At 41.8% G+C, this 20108-nt stretch overlaps 1 protein-coding gene across 2 annotated transcripts in view; it reads right to left on the reverse strand.

The window, feature by feature from the left end:
* Window positions 1-355: 355 nt before the first annotated feature.
* Window positions 356-20108, reverse strand: part of MYOM1 (myomesin 1) — a 163299-nt gene continuing 143546 nt past the window's right edge. For both annotated transcript variants that reach the window (XM_036122338.2, XM_078060562.1), the window contains 10 exons: window positions 19896-19963; window positions 15976-16089; window positions 15182-15269; window positions 14000-14038; window positions 13804-13909; window positions 9960-10123; window positions 7487-7523; window positions 7223-7245; window positions 4828-4883; window positions 356-1176 (listed from right to left, as the gene is read on the reverse strand). In XM_036122338.2, coding sequence (XP_035978231.2) covers window positions 883-1176; window positions 4828-4883; window positions 7223-7245; window positions 7487-7523; window positions 9960-10123; window positions 13804-13909; window positions 14000-14038; window positions 15182-15269; window positions 15976-16089; window positions 19896-19963 — 989 coding nt within the window. In that variant the 3' untranslated portion in view covers window positions 356-882. The remainder of the gene's footprint in view (window positions 1177-4827; window positions 4884-7222; window positions 7246-7486; window positions 7524-9959; window positions 10124-13803; window positions 13910-13999; window positions 14039-15181; window positions 15270-15975; window positions 16090-19895; window positions 19964-20108) is intronic.

The following is a 20108-nucleotide window of genomic DNA, read 5'->3' on the forward strand; positions in this document are numbered from 1 at the left end:
CTCAGAATCAGGGTTCTTTTCTTTTAGCTGTGCGCCCTTAGTCGACAGTTCTGGCAGTAGACTCCCACACTGTCTTATTATCCTTAACTGACACATTACATGCAATTACTTTGGGTATCTTAACAATGGGATCGACTTGATTGTACAGTAAGCCACCAGATGTACAGTGACAGAGCAATTTCACACCCCTGACCCTCAGTTGACCTTGGATGGCTCATCTGATCATGCTAGGAAGGTACTGCTTTAATCAAAAGGAATTTAAATCAGAAGATGTGCTATAAGATGCGGTGGGAAGGATGCAGCAGAGACCACGCCACTGAGCAGCCGAACAGGAAGAATGAGAAAAACACTGATGGGAAAGAGGAGAGGTGTGAGGACTGTTTATTAATATGGAGGAGGCTCCAAATCACAAGACCGCCAACAGAAATGCAGGTCACTATCATTAACAACACACAAAACATACCGCTTGGCTTAACAATTCGTCCCCCTTTTGACAGGATGCTGAACTATGATCGCAACCCATGAGAATTTCCTGGGAAAGGTCTAGCCAAGTCCAAACACTGTTCCACAACACATTCATCTGCTCTCTGACCATCATTCAACATCCCTCTGGCTTTATTCTGGTCTTTTCCTTAAAACCGTTTCCTAATATTTGTGCTACCAATGGCATTTTCTTAACGCAGAATTTGTAGATAAAGAAAAACTATTAAAATGTTGTTAGTTGATGCTTTTTTATATGAATAAGAGATTGACAATTTTCCCCCGAGCCAGCACAAAAATAGGGAGTAGAAAGCAGGAAGGCTTCCTTACACTTAACCCAAGCCATTCGCACACAAGTAACACAAGGCAGCTCAGCGCAGCTCCCCTCGAGCAACCTCCTGGTCACTTGGCCTTCTTGTGGCCTTTCTGGGGCTGCTCAGTGGCCTTCCTTGCCTCCTCCTCCGGGATGAACACACTGATAGTGAAGTCGCTTATCTCTGAGCCATACTTGTTCTTCACAACCAGCCCGTATTTGCCGGAGTCGGCGGTGCTCACCCCACTGACAGTGAAGTAGGCAGTCTTGCCGGCCTCGAACTTGACGCTACAGTGGTCATCTGGGACCAGGGGCTTCTCGTTCTTTAACCAGGAAACCTCTGGAGTTGGGTCGCCCCAAACGATGCAGGTGAGATTAAGCGCCTGCAAAACACGTTTTATGAGAGGGAAGGAGATAGATCAGGTACCATGATCCAGCTTCAAGAACCCTTCTGGTGGTTTGGCAGGAGCTGAAGGAGGATAAATATAAAGCCCCTGGAATGACGGGTAGAGTTATGTGGGGTATGCACCTGCATGAATTACAATTTGACTTCAGTCCTAGCTAGGTTTCTGGACCTAGAGACCTCAGCTTTCTGGCTTTGGGGAGGCTTATCATCAAAGCCACACGGAATTTGCTTCCAGTTCCCAGCTGCACTCTTGCTGTCATAAACACATAGATGCCTTTTGCTCTCATGTGGCATTTGGATTCTGTCTCACTAGAGAAATCTCATTGCCATAATCACCACCTGCTCATTTTGCATTTCGTCTGCCTCCCAGAGCCCAGCAGCAGAATCATGACCACTGTTTCATATAATGGGATTCATTTTCAGGTTCCATCTCCCTCCTTTTATTTCTCCCCTCAAACCCCACCCAGTCTGTTGTAGTTGCAAAGGTGCCCTACCAAAATGTATTCCTATTTCCTGATATTTTATTATATTACCATCTGTGCTAAAACCCTCTTACTTTAAAAGATCAATGTTTGGGCCTATAGTTTTACTTTACCATACTTTTTTTTTGTTGAAAAATTTAAGGATAATTGTAGATTCAGAAATGGCTGTAAAAAATAATAGAGAGATTGTATGTGCCCTTACCCAGTTTCGCCCAACAGTAACACTTTACAAAACTATAGTGTAATAACACAACCAGTACATTGACAGTGATGCAATCCACGGTTATTATTCAGATCTCCCCAGTTTGGCCTATACTCATTGGTGCTTGTTTGTGTGGGGTTCTATTCAATTTTATCCCTTGTCCTAGCTCCTCTCAGTCAAGAGAAAGAACATTTCCGTCACAAGGATCTCTCATGTTGCCCTTTATACCCACACCCACACCCTGCCCGCAACCTCCCAACCTCATTTCTAACTCCTGGTAACCACCAATCCATTTTCCATTTCTAAAATTGTGTAATTTCCAAAGCATTATATAAATAGCATTGTATAGCATGTAACTTTTTGAGACTGCCTTTTCTACTTGGCATAATTCCTTGCAGATTCATCCAAGTTACTGCAGGGATCAACAGTTTGTCCCTTTGTATGGCTCAGTAGTGTGCCATGGTGTATATATATATATATATACACTTATAAAGGTCATCTGGGCTGTTTCCAGTTTGGGGCTATTATGAATAAAGCTGCTATTGAATATATACAGGTTTTTCTGTGAACATAAATGTTAATTTCTTTATGATAAATGACCAGGAGTACAACTACTGGGTCATATGATAAATGTATGTTTTCTTTTTTGAGAAATTGCCAAACTGTTTTCACGAGTGGCTATACAATCTTGGCTTACATTTCTACCAGCAATGTACGAGTGATTCCGTTTCTCTGCATCCTTATCAGCATTTGTTGTTGTCACTGTTTTTATTTTAGCAATTCTGATAGGTGTTATGATAGTTCACTGTGGTTTTAATTTGCATTTCTCTGATGGCCAACAATGTTGAATTTACTTCACATTTTATTTTATTTTTTTTAAAGATTTTATTTATTTGACAGAGAGAGACACAGCGAGAGAGGCAACACAAGCTGGGGGAGTGGGGGAGGGAGAAGCAGGCTGTCTGCTGAGCAGGGAGCCCGATGTGGGGCTCGATCCCAGGACCCCGGGATCGTGACCTGAACCGAAGGCAGACGCTCAATGACTGAGCCACCCAGGCGCCCCTACTTCACATTTTAAATTCCATTCTTGCATTTTTTTTTCTTACCGAAATCCAGAAAGTATAAGGAAAAGAACTAGGGCTCACAATATACAGGAAAGGGATATTCTTCTAAATATCCCTCTAAAGGGTCTTATATGATCACTTATTACCTCTTCTATAAGAGTATTGTTTTTTTTTTAAGATTTTATTTATTTATTTGACAGAGAGAGACAAAGCGAGAGAAGGAACACAAGCAGGGGGAATGGGAGAGGGAGAAGCAGCCTTCCTGCTGAGCAGGGAGCCTGATGCGATGCAGGGGTCCATCCCAGGACCCTGGGATCATGACCTGAGCCGAAGGCAGATGCATAACGACTGAGCCACCCAGGCACCCCAAGAGTATTGTTTAAAACTGGGAGATAAGGAATCTTTTCCCTTCCATGGTTAATTAGCATTTCTTACTGAATTATCCTATAAACACATTTCAGCAAGAAAAATAGGCTATTGCCATCAAACTTATCCAAGCGGACCTGGGGTTAAAACTTTTATTTTTCTTTTTTCTCTTTAAGTAGGCTCCATGCCCAACGTGGGGCTTGAACTCATGAGCCTGAGATCAAGAGTTGCATGCTCTACTGACTGAGCCAGCCAGGTGCCCCTTGGGGGTTAAAACTTTTAACAAAACCAAACCAAACTCCCAAATACCTTAGGTGTCATGGAAAACTACTATCCATACTTTAGATTTATTTCCGTTATAGATCACAAAGTCCTTTCCCATACATTCTCTCTCCGAATTCTCACTACAACCCAGTGAGCTGAATATTGTGAACCCCATTAAATGAGGAACATGAGAAACGGAGTTTAAAGACAAAAGCAACCTTGCAATGGTTGAGCTTCAGGTCAGCTGTGGTCATATATATTCCACCCGTGAAGAAATGCAGCTGGATGAAACCTGCCTCTCACTAAAGCCTTTCCACATGCCTTGTTTTATCCCTAGTCTACCTATCATATGTCTTCATTGGGAAAAGGTTTTGTTTCACTACAAGTACCTGTCCATTATGGCTGGCTTATTGAATTTGTCTTAATGAAACAGAGGGATGAAGAAAGCAAATCCAGGTTAGAAATTATGTTCATTGCTTTTGAAACAGAGGGATGAAGAAAGTGAATCCAGGTTAGAAATTATGTTCATTGCTTCTCAGAGAGATTATTACAGAGCCAGGAAATACTAGTTTAAAGTTAAATGGAAAGAAGTCAGTTTTTGGGGCGCCTGGGTGGCTCAGTCAGTTAAGCATCTGCCTTTGGCTCAGGTCATGATCCCAGGGTCCTGGGATCCAGCCCCGCATCGGGCTCCCTGCTCGGCGGGGAGTCTGCTTCTCCCTCTCCCTCCACCTCCTCCACCCTCTTTGTGCTCTCTCTCTCTCTCAATTTTATTTATAATAAATAAATAAAATCTTTAAAAAAAAAGAAATAAATCAGTTTTCAACTGAAACAGAGCCTATAGAAATTCATGGAGCAGGATGTTTCCCTTCAGAGGTAAAGTATTTGACAGGACAGCCCATTTTCCACTAGGTGTTAGAGGTTGCATCTTTCTCCAATTATATTTGTCATATAGCTGTGATTGAACCTTTTTTGCTTCTTGTGATATGAAAGGGTACCTCTGGAAAGAGACTAAGTGGTCTACATGTGACCACATAAGGCGAACTTGTATCCTGATGCTTGGCCTACAAACTGTTAAGATGACTGGAAAATGGACTGCATTTTGAATCTTGTATTTGGCTACTCTGATGTCAAGCCTAAGCAGCAGTGGCTTAAGATGAAGATGGTGGGAGCTCTTGGACGGAACGAAGTCTGGGGCACTGGAATCCATTGCTAGTGTGGAAGAAGCAGGGACAGGAGGGCTCCATGCTTACCTTGCCTTCCTGGATGGTGACCACATCGGGGAGTCCACCCAACACTCGGGCACGATCTGCAAGCATAGGTGTTTCTGGTTAATCACTGAAATGATGAGCGCCAGTGATCACATTCACAGAAACACCCCAGGGACTAACTCTCCAATTTAGTTTCCTTCTCCTTACAGTTATTTTATACCTGTTTTTAACATGAAAATTAGAAAAGGATCCAGTAATTTTAGATGTTAATCCTTCCTCACACAGATAAATTGTGTGCGTGGCTGCCTCTACCTATTCCTAAATTATCAGCTTGAGATGGCTTCGTGGTATTAAGACCTGCTCTATAATTTTCATGACTATTTTCAGCCCTGGCCCTTCTGTAGCTCAGTGGGGCTCAGTTCAAGGAGGCAAAAGCAGATCTCTATGGACAGCTTCCAAGTCGGCTTGGCCTCCTTGAAGGGCTTCCCTTTCATTTAAAAAAAAAAAAAGGTTGCATAATTGGAGGCTGAATGCCATGAGATCTGGAGGCTTGCGCTGATGTGGGCTTTCTTTGAGGCCTTTCCTAGAGAGCTTCCCTTTTTTGTCCCCTGGTAGTTCTTGGTGTATAGGGCTATGTAGGGTTACTATCTATGACCATGAAGTACAAAGGCCCCCAGCTGAGGGGACAAGGTGTGGGAAGGGTGCTGAATTCCAGAGCTGACCTCTCCCTCCACCCAGCCCTGTGCTCTGGGTGTGACTGGCTCAGCCCCAGGGAAGGACGCCTCCCTGTAATCTGCTCAAAGGTACACTGTCTTGACACTAACGCAGTGGCCACCACCCTCTCAATTTTAGGCCTACTTCAATTAATGTGTGACTCTAGATCCTATTTCTACAACTCCCTTCTCCACTAAGTCAGACTAAAGCTTTGAACAAGCCTTGAATCTTGATTGCATTCTCCTGCTGATTCCATTGCACCTTGGACCACCTGTAAGCTCAACTCATCATCTGGCTCCTACACCACCCGATGTGTGACATCAGGCAAGTCACCTCACTGTGTGGACCCTAGTCTCCTAATATGTGGAATGGGGGAAGGGTTGCGTTACCCCTGTGGACATGAAGTTACCCAGATCTGTGCCATAGCATCCGTGGGATTCCTCTGGGGGCCCAGGGAGGAGGTCTGAGGAGGGGCATTGAGTCAGGGAGCCTGGACCCCATCCCACCTTCAATTACGCTAACTTGGCTTTTACCTATTTTACATCTTGGATCTGTGTGAATTTGTTTGAATTAAGCATCCCTCGGCTTACAAAAGGTTAAACACAGGGGGCCAGAAGAGCACTCAAGTCTCTTCCAGCTCTAAACTGCTTCAATGCAGAAACTTGAGAAAGAATTCATGAACTGGAGGGAGGGGCAGGCTCCTTGCTCACCAGAGTTCAAGAATGGGGAGTGGCCATCAACTTTGGACTCTGGCTTTGCTTGTGCATACAGGCGCGGGAGGGGCACACTTGTTCCCAACAAGAAGCGCTCCCCTCTGGCGCTGCCCCCCCCCCCCCCCGGCACACCCGGTGCTGGTGTGGGCATCAGCCCCGTTCACCACTAGCCGCTGCCTTACCACTCAGGAGCCCAGCCCAAGAAGGGGGAGAAGGAGAGAGCGGGAAGGAGAGAGGAAGGCAGTCCAGAGTGCAAAGTTCCATCCTGAATGACCTGGAGCTACAGAAAGGCTGGCAGAACACATCACTTCTCACTCCCCCTCCTGGTTCCCTTCCATTCCAGCTCAGGACTGACTACAACGTTAGCCCTCAACAATTTTCAAACCCTGCCTCACACACTCAGAGAGAACCTGAATGATTATGGTAATTAGTTCATGACTCTCGGAATCCTAAAAGATTGAATTCTAGAAATCTCCACATATGAGGCCAACAGTTGACAGAAGTTAGTAGTGAGCACGTTTGTGAGTACACAGACTTGACCGCTTGGTGTTTGTTCACTCAGACTGTGAAGAATTCAAGAAGGCCTTCTTTGGCTTCTTTTATCCTACAGGGGCTCTTAGGAAAATGCAGGAGTATTTGTCGGGAGACCAGTCACAGTGATTTTCCTGATGTCACATTTACAGTTTTTTATTTCTTCTTTAATAGAGATACATTTTTCTGATACATTGTGCCTGCTGCAAGTGATTAACAACTTATTGTGTAACTTGTGCCCAGAGATTTCTCAGGACACCCAGGGGTTAGCTCAAGTCAAGAGCTCAGTGACATTCTTAAAATGTAATCTGACACCTTCTTTTCACAGACGTTCTTACTCAAGAGACTAAATGAAAACATATGTAGAACACCTAAGATTAAAAAAAAAATGAAAGACTCTCTGTCTGCAGTCACAATAAAAAAATAAAAGCTATGTTTTGAGACTATGCCAGGAATAAATGGGAAGGGGGTTTACTTACTTTTCTCGGCAATGGCAGCTTGTCTGTGGTTGAGAGAACCAAACAAACATGCAAACAAAGAAGAATTTTGTTTTAGTGGTACTTCAAAGTAGCGAACCTTGACTGCATTTCATTGCCTCAGAGACATTTTGCTGCTCAACAAAGCAGTGGGAAGTGTGGTTTTTAGGCATCTGCCAAAATGAAAGACCCTCTCTAACCCTCAGGTGGGGGAGCAGCACATCATGTTCCAGAGAAATCAGGGCACACAAATGGCAAGGGACTTACTTTAGTCTCTGGAATTCAGCAAAGGCTTCATCATATGCTTGAAGAGAAAAAAAAGAGAAGTTAGAATGTTCTCACCCAGAACTGACAACACACAGCAGTGGATTGAAATTCGCAGACTGAGGTCAGTGTGGTCAGTCCAGACATGACTAAGCTGACTGAATAAGACTGTGCCTGCCCGTTGACTCTGCAACATGATGGACTTCACAGGACAAGCAAATACTTTCTAGGTAGAAAAGATGAAGTAGTGGATTTTAGAAGCTCCCAATTCAGTGAGAGACCTTCCTTTCAAGCAGAGAGGCAAAGATTAGCTCTGCCAAAGATAAAATGGTAATAAAGGTGGTTGTGTGATAAGCATCCTGAACATCAAAAAGGCTTTCCTCTTATTAAATCATCCCACTCGGCACAGCCTCTGAGCTCGACAGTTAAATGTTTCCATATTACACGGTCTGGCCCGTCTATCTGTGTTAAAGGGCACAGGAGCGATGGAGCTCCCAGCCTGGGCCAGTGTTGTCCTGAAGCAATGCTTCTAAGCTGGGCAGGAGCCCAGAGAAAAGACAGTGAGACAAGGAAATGAGAGCTACAGAGTTCTAAAATCTTTCTTCCCCCCGAGCCTGCGGAAGCCACTTTGAATAATTCAGGCGAAAAGGCAGCTTTATTTTGAAATCTCTCTCACCTCCTCTTTAAGCTCCTATGTGGTCTGGGAATCATCATATTTTATGTCTAGAAAGTATTTACCGTCCCCCTCCTTTTACGGAGGGGAAAAATAAGCATAAAAAGTCAGGCTTCAAGTCTCTGGAGGTAGACCAGTTAGGCTAAGCCAGGCTAAGCATTCAGTTCTCTTCCTTTTGCCCACACTACACTAAAGAAGAGCTGGGCCCTGCTGAATCAATCTGCTTGGGTGGGCCAGAGAGTAAAAGAAATTTTTTTTTTAAGTTTTAAATTTATCCACCCCCTTCCTGTTTCCCGGTTTCGGCTGTGTTTCAAAATGTCAGCCGCACTGCAGAAGAAATCCCCTGTTACTGCAGTGTGTGCCTCAGGCACGGCGGGGCCTGCAGGCAGCCACTCCCATCTTTCTAGTCCTCATGGGTGGGAGATGGGGGGGTAGGGGGGAAGGGGTGTGTGTGGGGGTGGGGGGGAAGGGTCTGGGGGCTCAGCCCAAAACAATTCAAGGCAGGACTGCTGAAAGGCTGTGCTCTTAATTGTGAGTCTACTCTCTGCGGATTAAAAACACTAAGAGTTCGGGGCGCCTGGGTGGCTCAGTCGTTAGGTGTCTGCCTTCGGCTCAGGTCATGATCCCAGGGTCCTGGGATCGAGCCCCGCATGGGGCTCCCTGCTCCACAGGAAGCCTGCTTCTCCCTCCCCCACTCCCTCTGCTTGTGTTCCCTCTGTCGCTGTGTCTTTCTCTGTCAAATAAATAAATAAAATCTTTAAAAAACAACAAAAAAAACCAAACCACTAAGAGTTCTGGAATATTCAGATCGCATTTTAGTGTATGAAGGAGTGGAAGAAAAAGTCAGTCCAGGGTCTCCCTGAGGAATGTTAGGCAGAATCTAGACAGAGCAGTGGAAGGACCGCCCTAAGGCAGAGTCCCAAGTCCTTGAGGGGGAATGATAGAGACAGGAGCTGGAGGCAAGGACAGTGATAAATAAGCTACACATTAAAAGCCCCGGGGCACAACATCCTGACCCTGTGGTTTCCAAGACCTTGGGGCTGACAGATCAAGAGCCACAGTTGCAGAACACATGCTCCCTCTCCTTGTCCACGTCTCTAAACTGTGTAACTTGTGGCTGCTAGTTGCATGTTACCTCTGTATCTGTCCATGTCTCTCCATAGTTCCTGCTCCTCTTCCCTCTTCTCTCCAGATGCCCCCATTCTCTCAGCAGATGACCAAGACATCTGAGGCCATAAGGACCCAACTTCTCCAACTTTCTTCTCTTCTCCTCAATATTAATCTTTGCTTATTCATATTTACCCACCCGCCCCTCTCTGATTTCTGAAGAAAAGGGATCCCTGCTCCTTTCCAAAGTCAACACTTTCACCCCTGCCCTGGATCTCAGACTTTCCATTCTTCAGAACATGGATACATTGGTTATTCCTCATCACTCACAACTTCCAGCTCAACTGAATTCTTAAACTCTGTGAAACATGCTCAAATTCCAATCACCGTAACAATTCTTTTTCAGTGCTTGTTCTTGCTCAGGTGACTGTAAATCAACCTGCCCTCCTTTGTGAGCATCTTGAAAAGGGAGTCCTTGCTCTCCGTGTTTATTGTCTCTACTTTATACTTTTCACTGATTCTCCAAGACCCATTGAATTCTTGTTTCTACCACCATGCTGAATTTAAATTGCTTTCTTAAAATCTCTAATCATCTTCCAATAGTCAGATGTAATGGCCTCTTATCACCCTTCATTCTTTTTTTAAAAGCCCACACTTCTCCACAGGAAAGTTCTAATCTGTAAAATATTCATTTACCTTGTCCAGAAAGATCCACTGTCTTCAGGTGTCCAGTTTTGCCATCAAAGAGCTCCATCACATATTTCCCTTTGTCATTCGGAGTGGGCTCACTGATTTGCAGCCAGATCTGTTCCCCGGTGACCCCACTCTTAACTCTGTCTGAGTACTTAATAGGAGTCCCGCTGTTCATAGCAAAGAAAACATTGTTATCCTTTGCTTTCATCCAGAGCTGATTTTTACTTTGTCTCTCTTTGAAGGTCTCACCATAGAGTTTTACAGGGTTTCAAACAACATGAGAACCATGCATGTTCAGCTTCAGAAAAAGTATGGGCCCTGAATCACAGAACCTGGATTCCAAGGCCCAGGGTGGGGGTGGGGGGTGGACAGTCTGTACATTTAACTCCCAGCAGCAGTCTGGGGCCCTAGCTGATTGCAACACTGATACTTCTTAGTGGTATTAATTATCTTTGTTTTTGCTTGGGTTTATTTGTAGGACTAAGAGAATCTTTAAAGGGAAAAGGCCAAACTATATATTCTATTACTGCATATTTCTTGCAGATGGTCTCTGGCTATAAGTCAGATTTTACAAACTAATTAAAAACAGACTTAAGGAGGTTCATCTGTGGCTGACATCTATTGACATACGTGGTTACAAAGCTATTTAAAACATATGTAAATATGTACTTGGTAGTAAGGCCAAGAATAAATGAAAAGCAGAGTCTCTGCCAAAATGAATGAGGCACCTCTCTGTCCCTGGACATGAGTTTCTCCAAATTCTATAGTAGGTCATGAGCAGACACATACATTGCATTCTTTACAAGAGAATAAAAGCAAATAGAACCCTTGGCCTTGTGATCTGATGGTTTAGAAATGTTACTGTTATAAATGAAGTAAGAGAAAGGTAGATGTAGGTGTACTGTCAATGATGCTGAAAGAAACTTTATGAAGAGTTTGTAAACATGTGAGGAAATAGGAAAAAAAGAAGTATGCAAAACTACTTAATTATAGTAACAATTATGCATAGAGAAAAGCCTGGAAGTACACCAAAAAGTTTACACTACGGCTAGGAGAACTATGGATGATATTATATTACAAGCTCTTTCTAAGATATAAGTATATTTTCTAAAACAAGCATGTATTACATTTGTAGTTGTAATAAACAAAATGAACTAAAAACAGAAAAACAAAAATCTCCAATAAAAATGTTTCAGCTTTCAAATAAACATTCACCATTTTTCTTTTCCTTTCTTTTTTTTTTTTTAAAGAATTTTATTTACTTATTTGACAGAGAGAGACAAAGCGAGAGAAGGAACACAGCAGGGGGAGTGGGAGAGGGAGAAGCAGGCTTCCCTCCGAGCAGGGAGCCCGATGCAGGGAGCCCGATGCAGGGCTCGATCCCAAGACCCTGGGATCATGACCTGAGCTGAAGGCAGACACTTAACGACTGAGCCACCCAGGCGCCCCATCACCATTCTTATACAATACATTCTTTAAAAGATATTCATGAACTGCCATAAGAGGGGCACGTGGGTGGCTCAGTCGGTTAAGCATCTGCCTTTGGTTCAGGTCACAATCTCAGGGTCCTGGGATCGAGCCCCAGGGTGGGCTCCCTGCTCAGTGGGGAGCCTGCTTCTCCCTCTGCCCCTCCCCCCACTCATGCTCTCTCCTTCTCTCTCAAATAAATAAATAAAATCTTTAAAAAAATGAAAAAAAAAAAAACTTCCATAAGATGTAGGGTAAAGGAACCCATCTGTACCCACAGACTTGAGTCTGAGCAATATATATGTCTTAAAGAGTTAGAAAGGTAGACAGTCCTCGGTTTTGCTATAATAAATCTGTTTGAATTCTCTAATCTCTAACTAACATGCATAATAGTACCTTAGATTTGTAAAGCCCTTCATGGTTTACAAAGTGCCATAAATTTCATTCTCTCATTGGCTCCATCAGTATTATGAGATAGAATAGGTATTATCGCTCTTATTTCATATGAGAGAAACCTAAGATTTCAAAATATTAAATGACTTGCCTAAGATTCAAGGGAAGATAGGAGCAAAGTCAAGGCTAAAACCCATTTCAAGTTTTCTCCTGTTAACGCCACATACTTACCAAAAGACAGTGAAGACAATCAGTCATTGATTCCTGAATCTTTCCTAGCCACATGGGTACACAAAACAGTCATTCAGCTGACTAGACCAAATAGTGTAAGAGGTTTATGCCTTACTAGTCTAATAGCAACTTCCTTAAAACTGAATGTTCTAATTTTTTTGAACAAGTAATTCTTTTAAAGATGATATAAAGCTTTTTGATTGATTATTCAGTTAATTCATCTTCTCTTATTCTTCAGACTCATATATTAGAATGTCCTAGATGTCACAGAGGAATTTCCTAGAATTTGATCTATTTTAACTCATAATTACTTTCCCAAAATGTGCTCTGAAAGAAATAGAACAAAGGACTGAAACCCCAAGCATTCAAATTGGAATTTCACTTGTTCTCTCCCTCCCCCCGTCTGTTGTTTTTTTTTTTTTAAGAACTCAGGAAATGAATAAGAATAAGAATAAAAACACTGTTTTATATCACAGTAAAGTCATATTAAAGAAAACACAAATGTCTGTTTTGTTGGACGACCCAGTTCTGGTTAAATGTTCAATCTAGACTTTTAAAGCAACTGGAACACAGAATAGCGCCATGGTGAGGGGAGCTCTGGAGCCAGGCCTGGGCTCAGTCCTCCACCTGCCAGTGAGCTGTCCGACCTCGAGCAAGTCACCTCCCCCAGCCTGAGCTTCCTAGTCACTAAAGTGAGAATTACCTGCCTCCTAGAGTTGTGAATATTAAATGAATTCATACATGGGAAGGGCTTGGGGCCGCGGGCAGCATCTGATAGACACCCATGGTAGGGAAGATGCAAATAAACACTGTTGTGTGCCTCCTCCCAGGGCTGTCACAGTGACCTACTGCTCAGTGGGGCTCAATAAAGGACTTCTGGAATGAGCATCCCCTGCATCCGAAGAGTGGACGGAAGGTGGCTGTGCCCCATCAGATTTCTATGCCAGGCTGCTGTTCTCTTTCAGCTCAGGACATTTCAAGGAAGGGCAGAGGTTAAGGACACTACCAAAAGTATAATGGGGGAACTGGTTGGACTTAGAAACCTACTTTAGCTCTTAGAATCCCAGAGGTGAACTTGAGTTCACCTGTAACTCCACAAAGGAACCTGGGATTAGAACAGATCTACAGGCTCAGTCCAGCTCAAATACACATTCCCAAAGTAATCTTGAATCCCCAAAGCCTTCCAAGGGTGGACATGAGACATGCTAATGCCCAACTATGCCAACTGCTATTAATGATAACAGTAACAAACTCAGGCACTCCACCGGATTGGGTTTCTTTGGTGCATGGCTATTAATTCATATAACAGGAAATGTGGTGGCTCTTGGTGCATGCTGCTTCAGTTTTGTTCCAGACCATAACAGGGGTGAGCTGTGTATAGAAAGAGGGGATAAGAATCTGGTTTTGGGTGCCTGGCAAAGCAGAGGGAGCCCAAGCTCAACCTTCTGAAGGTGGAAATTCTATTATAGAGATGTGTACGGATGATGACAGTTCCCAGATCACAAAGACAGATGATCTTAGCCATCACTGGACTCACCACGAACTCAAGTTCAGGCTAAGGGAATGGTGGGGATGCTTCTGTCTATACTTGTCAATGTCAGACCTGGGAAGTAAGAAGGCTCCTTACCTGAGAGGAAGAATAGAGGATTGTTGTTGCCCCCTTTTTGCCCCCCCAACACACACACACACACACACACACACACACACACACGGGAGAAAGAATTTCTACATGGCAGTTAAGTTCCCATTTACTTACTTGTGGGACCAGTTAACTTTCAGATCATCCAGGTAATAAGTAACAAAAGAGTACAGCCGGATGCCCTCGGCTGTGCTCTGGATTTTCAAGTCTGTAGCAGACAAAGCTGAAAGAGGAAAACAGCATAGTTCGTACAGCTGTAAGTCTATCCAGGAGAATAGTGAAGCATTGTCGTGGGGAGATCATTCTAACTTACCTATTGTTTTACATACTTCAGTCATCAGTTCTTTAAAGGCTGTGGATAGAGATTCATAGACAGAGCTTTAGCATAAAAATGCTCAACGTAAGGTCAGATCTCAAACTGTGAGTAGCATGTGCTCTCAACATTATCCTGCCTGGTGAATGGTATTGGCTACAGGTGAATTTGCTGAACAACTGACAATAAGTGCTCTTTGAGGAAATAATACCTCAATTTGTATCAACTTTTAAAGATTCTTGCTCTTATTTTGATATATTTTTTCCCTCTAATTCTTTATAACTATCACCATATTTACATTCTAGAGGAAGCCACAATGAGATTTCCAGGAAGGTTCTTGGCTTTCTTAAGTCCCAAGAAGTCTTAGTTTACATATACGGAATTTTCTTATCTGCGTCATCAACTCATAATGAATTAACCATCCAGGTTCCCTGATATTTCTCAGCCTGATAATGCTTCTTGCCAATAAGCACATTTAGTCTTGCCTCCACCAGGAATAGGAAGGTGAAATCAAAGTCAGACCTATACTGTTAGTAATATTGTTAAAGATCTTGTTCAAGAACACACTTGGCAGTCTGGTGGTCACATGTAGGTCTTTGTTATCATGATATATCTGTCCTTAGAAGTCTCTGAAAAATGGAAATTGCTTTCTTGCTCTGCTAATAACTGAGAGGCTTCATGTTTCATATATAAATCTTTCTTGCCACCTGTTAAGAGTGGACTATTTGGTGACACGCTTTTCACGGTAGGTTTTTTTTTTTTAAATGAACTTTTTTTTCTTTTAAGTAATCTCTACACCCAACATGGAACTTGAACTCACAACCCTGAGATCAAGAGTCACATGCTCCTCCACTGAGCCAGCCAGATGCCCCTCACAGTAGTTTTTGATCCTGGAACATTTTTTATAGGGTTGAAACAAAAATGATGATTTATATTGAAAACAGAACCCTTGTGGACTATGGACTATAAATTCTCTGAAGATCAAAAGTACATATTTGATTTACAGGAAGACTAAAAGTGAAGTATTTTTGAATAAAAGAGTAGTTCACTCTGCTGGAATTTCAATTAAAATTTGTGGACAAAAACTCAGCATGACTTCAGTTGTTACTTAGCCTCACTAATCAGTCTGGTAACCTGTGACACAGAACACACAAAATCAACCCCAGCAGTTGGAGGACTGACCTTCATCCACAAGCTTCAGTCTGCTCTTATCTTTTCCTCTGTCGTCTTTCAGGATAACTTCATAAATCCCAGCATCTTTCTTGGAAAACTAAGAGGGAATGGAAACACCACATTGCAGCTTATAGCAGCTTCAGAGAAGGGTGTTGCATTTTTAAGGTCCTGTGGTTTATAGAACTGCTGTCAAACCACACATTGAACAAACATCTGGCCCAGTGAGTGATGAGGAGTTCACAGATGAACCTGTCCATCATCATTTGACCTGCTAGCGGTCCTGATTTTTCACCTTTTAAAGCTATTGATTTGAGACTTAAAGTCCTTATTCTTTACTCTGCCTTCATATTAAAAACTAATGATCAAATATATTTGACAGATATGTTCTTTTAGACAAAAAGTAGATAAAAACCTGTACTTAACCGAATACTATGTCTGATCGTGTCTGTACTTTTAGGGAACAAGTTATCATGAGGCTTAAGAGCAAACCAAGAAGGGCCCACTTAATTGCCCTGCCACTCACCCATGTATGAAAAGAGGCAGTTCAGAGAGGCCAGAGTTGGTGGTGTCTAGCCAATACTGGTTGGATATCTGACAAATCCGTGCATGATCACAAGGTGAGAGAAGTTTTTGTGTTCCTATGACTTGTTTTTTTGGGTGATGTCAGGGCAGGGATCTTTGGAGCAGCTAGAAGTAAGGTGTTAAAAATGCCCGGGGCAAAGGAATACAGTATCTAGTCTCTTTTTTAGAAGAATGTAGGGTACAGAATTAATGTATTACATCTCACATTTATAGTCACCTACCTCTGTTATAAGCAGGGTACATATACCATCCTTAAAGTCATGCTTTTCATCCACTGATATCTCTCTCTCATCTTTGTACCACACAATATGAGTCTCCTTCTTAATATTTGCCACCTAGAAGAAAAACCATAATTATACTTCTTGAAATAAGGGGCTGCTCCTCTTACAAAACTTAATAGTTCTTAACATAGCACTGGATAGAACAAAAAGCACTGAACTTAGAAGACATACATTTCTAAAGGGATAAATTGAAAGCTATTTTAATCGATAAAGAATTTAAAATAAAATAGATACAAATGAATAAACCTAAATCAATAGCATTTTTTGTCCAGCAGTAAAAAATTGATTTTAAAACTGTCTGGTGGACAGAAAAGAATAGATACATACATGCTAGCATGCAGACTTAAATAAAATAAATAATAATAATAAATATCTGAAAATCATAGGCAGACACATCCCATCCCATTAAAATATAGCCTGTGTCACAAAAATAAGGCTTTATCAAAAGAACAGAATGAGTAAGTACATATCTAAATGAGTAAATATATATCTAAATATTTTATTTTTTATTTTTTAAAAGTTTATTTACTTATAATCTCTACACGTGGAACTTGAACTCATGAGTCTGAGATCAAGAGTCACAGGCTCTACTGACTGGGCTAGCCAGGCGCCCCTCTAAATATTTTTAAAAATACGAATGAAGCTTTGCAAATAAATGTGGAAGGTAAGTATGTTTTTAAAAACATTTTTTAATTAAAGTGTTTTCAGGTTTATTGAGATATAATGGACATATATAAGTTTAAGCTATATAACATATTGATTTGACATATGTATATTTTATGAAATGATTACCACAGTAAGTTAAGTTAATATCCATCAAGTATGGTTTAATAAATTAATTACTTAGCAATTTTGAGGAAACATTTAAATCCCATTCCCATACAAATTTCAAATAGGCTAACAAACTCATACAGTTAAAGGGATCTTGAGCTACAATGTTTGAATTTTCTACAAAGAAGAGTATATTCATGTATTTCTTGTATAATTAAAATTGTATAAAAAAGTAAAGACTTCATACAAATCAAGAAAACAATCCCTAACACCCCACTGATGACTGAAGAAATGAACACACAATTCCCCAAAGAGGAAATATAACCACAAAACAAACAGATGAAAAAAACGTTTAATGTAATTAGAAACGAGGATATGCAAGCTTTAAAATGTTAAAAACTTTCAGTTAATAAATTAACATAAGAACAAACACTGCTAACTCTACAATGAAACCAGCACAAACGAACATTCTTTATGATCCTGTCAACTGGTCCCTGAATTATAGAAATTAACTGTGTTACTAGGTGACATTGCTTCTGATAAAAATGACCCCTGACTGGGAAAATGCATCTGGACTGGGAGGGACTAGAAATGGACTCCATAGCTTTAGGTTTCCCTAAGTATGCTGACACTTGTAATTTGGGCATGCCGCTTATGGGGGACCCCTGGAAGCTCTGGCTAGGGAGTTGTTATAAGAGGTATTGGATCCTTAGGTCATGAAGTATTTTTAAAGCCATTGCATTTCCTGCACTGACCAAACTGGGCTTGTCCCCTCGCACTTTAGTGTCATCAGGGGGTGGTGAAGTGGACTCCTGCTGGAGAGGAGTGCCCAGCACTGCCTTGCAGGCAAGCTGGGGTTCTTGTCCTATATTCTGTTGACTAGTTCCAATTGGGGCCCATGATAGTTTCATGAATCTGAATATTTAGCTACACATACTCCATTAACTATAGTGAATCTATAAATCGCCAAATGTACCTAAATTGCTATAATCATGAAACAAAGAGCTATGGGAAGACAGAGGAAGGTTCATTCTACCTGGACAGAGAAGGGGAAGGCCCTATAGAAAAGATGACTAAGCTGGACCTAGAGAAAGGATTTTGTCAGAGAAGCTGAAAGAAGAAGGTCACTCCAGGCACTGGAACAACATAAATACATAAAGTATGAATATTCACAATCTATTTCTAGGGCGCCTGGGTGGCTCAGTCGTTAAGTGTCTGCCTTCAGCTCAGGTCATGATCCCAGGGTCCCGGGATCGAGTCCCGCATCGGGCTCCCTGCTCGGCGGGAAGCCTGCTTCTCCCTCTTCCACTCCCCCTGCTTGTGTTCCTGCTCTCACTATCTCTCTCTCTGTCAAATAAATAAAATCTTTAAAAAAAAAAAAAGAATCTATTTCTAGATTCGGAATCTGGGCAAGGGGCTGACATGAGAACAGGACACCAGGGCTCACCTCCCAGAAGGCTAGTGCAACAGGTAGTACAGAAAGAAGGAGGGGAGATATGTGGGCCTTGGGGAAAGCGTGGTTTATGGGGTGGGCAGGGTGGAGGAGAAAGTGAGTCGGGGGCAACATGGCAGTGGACAGCCAGGAGGAGAGAGAGGGTTTTGGCTGCTGAGAAATTGTTTTTCAGGAAGTTTTGCCATTTACTGAGAGGCTAAAGCCTAGAATTTATCTCTCGGACACATTTCAGGTAGACTGCTCTTTCTTTAAATGTCATCAGACCTAAAAGAGACTGGGGCACTTGGGTTCTGGCTTTTACAATGCCAAGTGCCAAATACATGCTTCTACTTTGGAGTCACTGTCTGCTGTCATGACCTTCACACTCCAGCCTCATCCAGCAGTTCCCCATCCAAAACATTGTGATGACTCACTCAGCTGAACACACCATGAGCTAAGGTACAAAATGATTTAGAATGTGATATGGACTTTTATTTCTACGTTTTTCCCAAGGCCTAATGAGACAATTGGTTATGAGCAGGAAACTCTTTACCAAGCCTCTCCCTTCGTGGCAGCACACTGGTTTCAGAACCCGCAGCTGAGCTAGCCAATACTCAAAGGGATTGTTGCCTTAGTCACACAAGTTAGATAGGAAATTGCTACACTTCCACAGAAAGACAGTGTATCTGGAATGATTGTGGAACAGATCTACTAGTTAGAATGAAGATTTGGCCTGAAACAAAGACATTGTGAGATTCTTCTGAGATTAATTAAAAAAAAAAATGGGGAGGAGGGAGAAGAAGAATGAATAGGCAGAGCACAGAGGCTTTTTAGGGCAGTGAAAAAACTCTGTATGATACTATAATGGTGGATAAATGTCATTATATATTTGTTTAAACCCATAGAATATATAATGCCAAAAGTGAACCCTAATGTAAACTGTGGACTTTGGGCAACTATGATATGTCAATGTAGGATCATCAACTGGAACAAATGTGAGACTCTGGTGGGGGATGTTGATATAGATGCTGGTCGTACAAGTATGGGGACAGGGGCTACATGGGAAATCTCTGTACCTTCCTTGCAATATTGCTATGAACCTAAAACTGCTCCTAAAAAACATAAAGTCTTAATTTAAAAAAAGAGAAGAGCCAGTCCTTATCAACTAGGATGTAATGAATAGGAGCAATCATCTTGTCTTCCCATATTTTTATGTTGTTTTATTTTATCTTATTTTATGTTTTATTTTATTTTATGTTTCTTACCACCCAATGATTACAGTGATATTCAATAGCAAGAATGTGTCACTTAGCATTTTGGTTCAAATGGAGATGAAAAATTGATCTTTCTTTTCTCACATTCTACTTTATTTTTATTTCCCTTATATCAAATATTTAAAATTTACTCCTTACCTTGCATTTCTTCTTTTTTTTTTTTTAAGATTTGCTTATTTATTTTAGAGAGAAAGGGAGAGAGAGAGAGCATGCATCCATGCAGAGGAAGGGGCAGAGGAAGAGAATCTCAAGCAAACTCCCCACTGAGTGGGGAGCCCGACACTGGGCTGGACGTGGGGCTCAATCCCTTGACCCATGAGATCATGATCTGAGCCAAAACCGAGTTGGATGCTCAACAAACAGCCCCTCAGGTGCCCCCTTACCTTGCATTTCAATAGTACATTACATTCACCCGTCACTTCCCAGCTCAAATACTCAGCAAAATGAGGACCTATAAAATTTTAATGACATCAGTAATCACTCTCTTAATCACAAATGCAAAATCAAAGCTCATTCTTAAATTCTAAAGTGATATATATATGAAGTGATATTTTAAAATTTAAGATTAGTTTTCAAATATTTTAAATGGATACATA

This window comes from Halichoerus grypus, chromosome 13 (genome assembly GCF_964656455.1).
Source record: "Halichoerus grypus chromosome 13, mHalGry1.hap1.1, whole genome shotgun sequence".
In the NCBI taxonomy this organism is placed as follows: Eukaryota; Metazoa; Chordata; class Mammalia; order Carnivora; family Phocidae; genus Halichoerus; species Halichoerus grypus.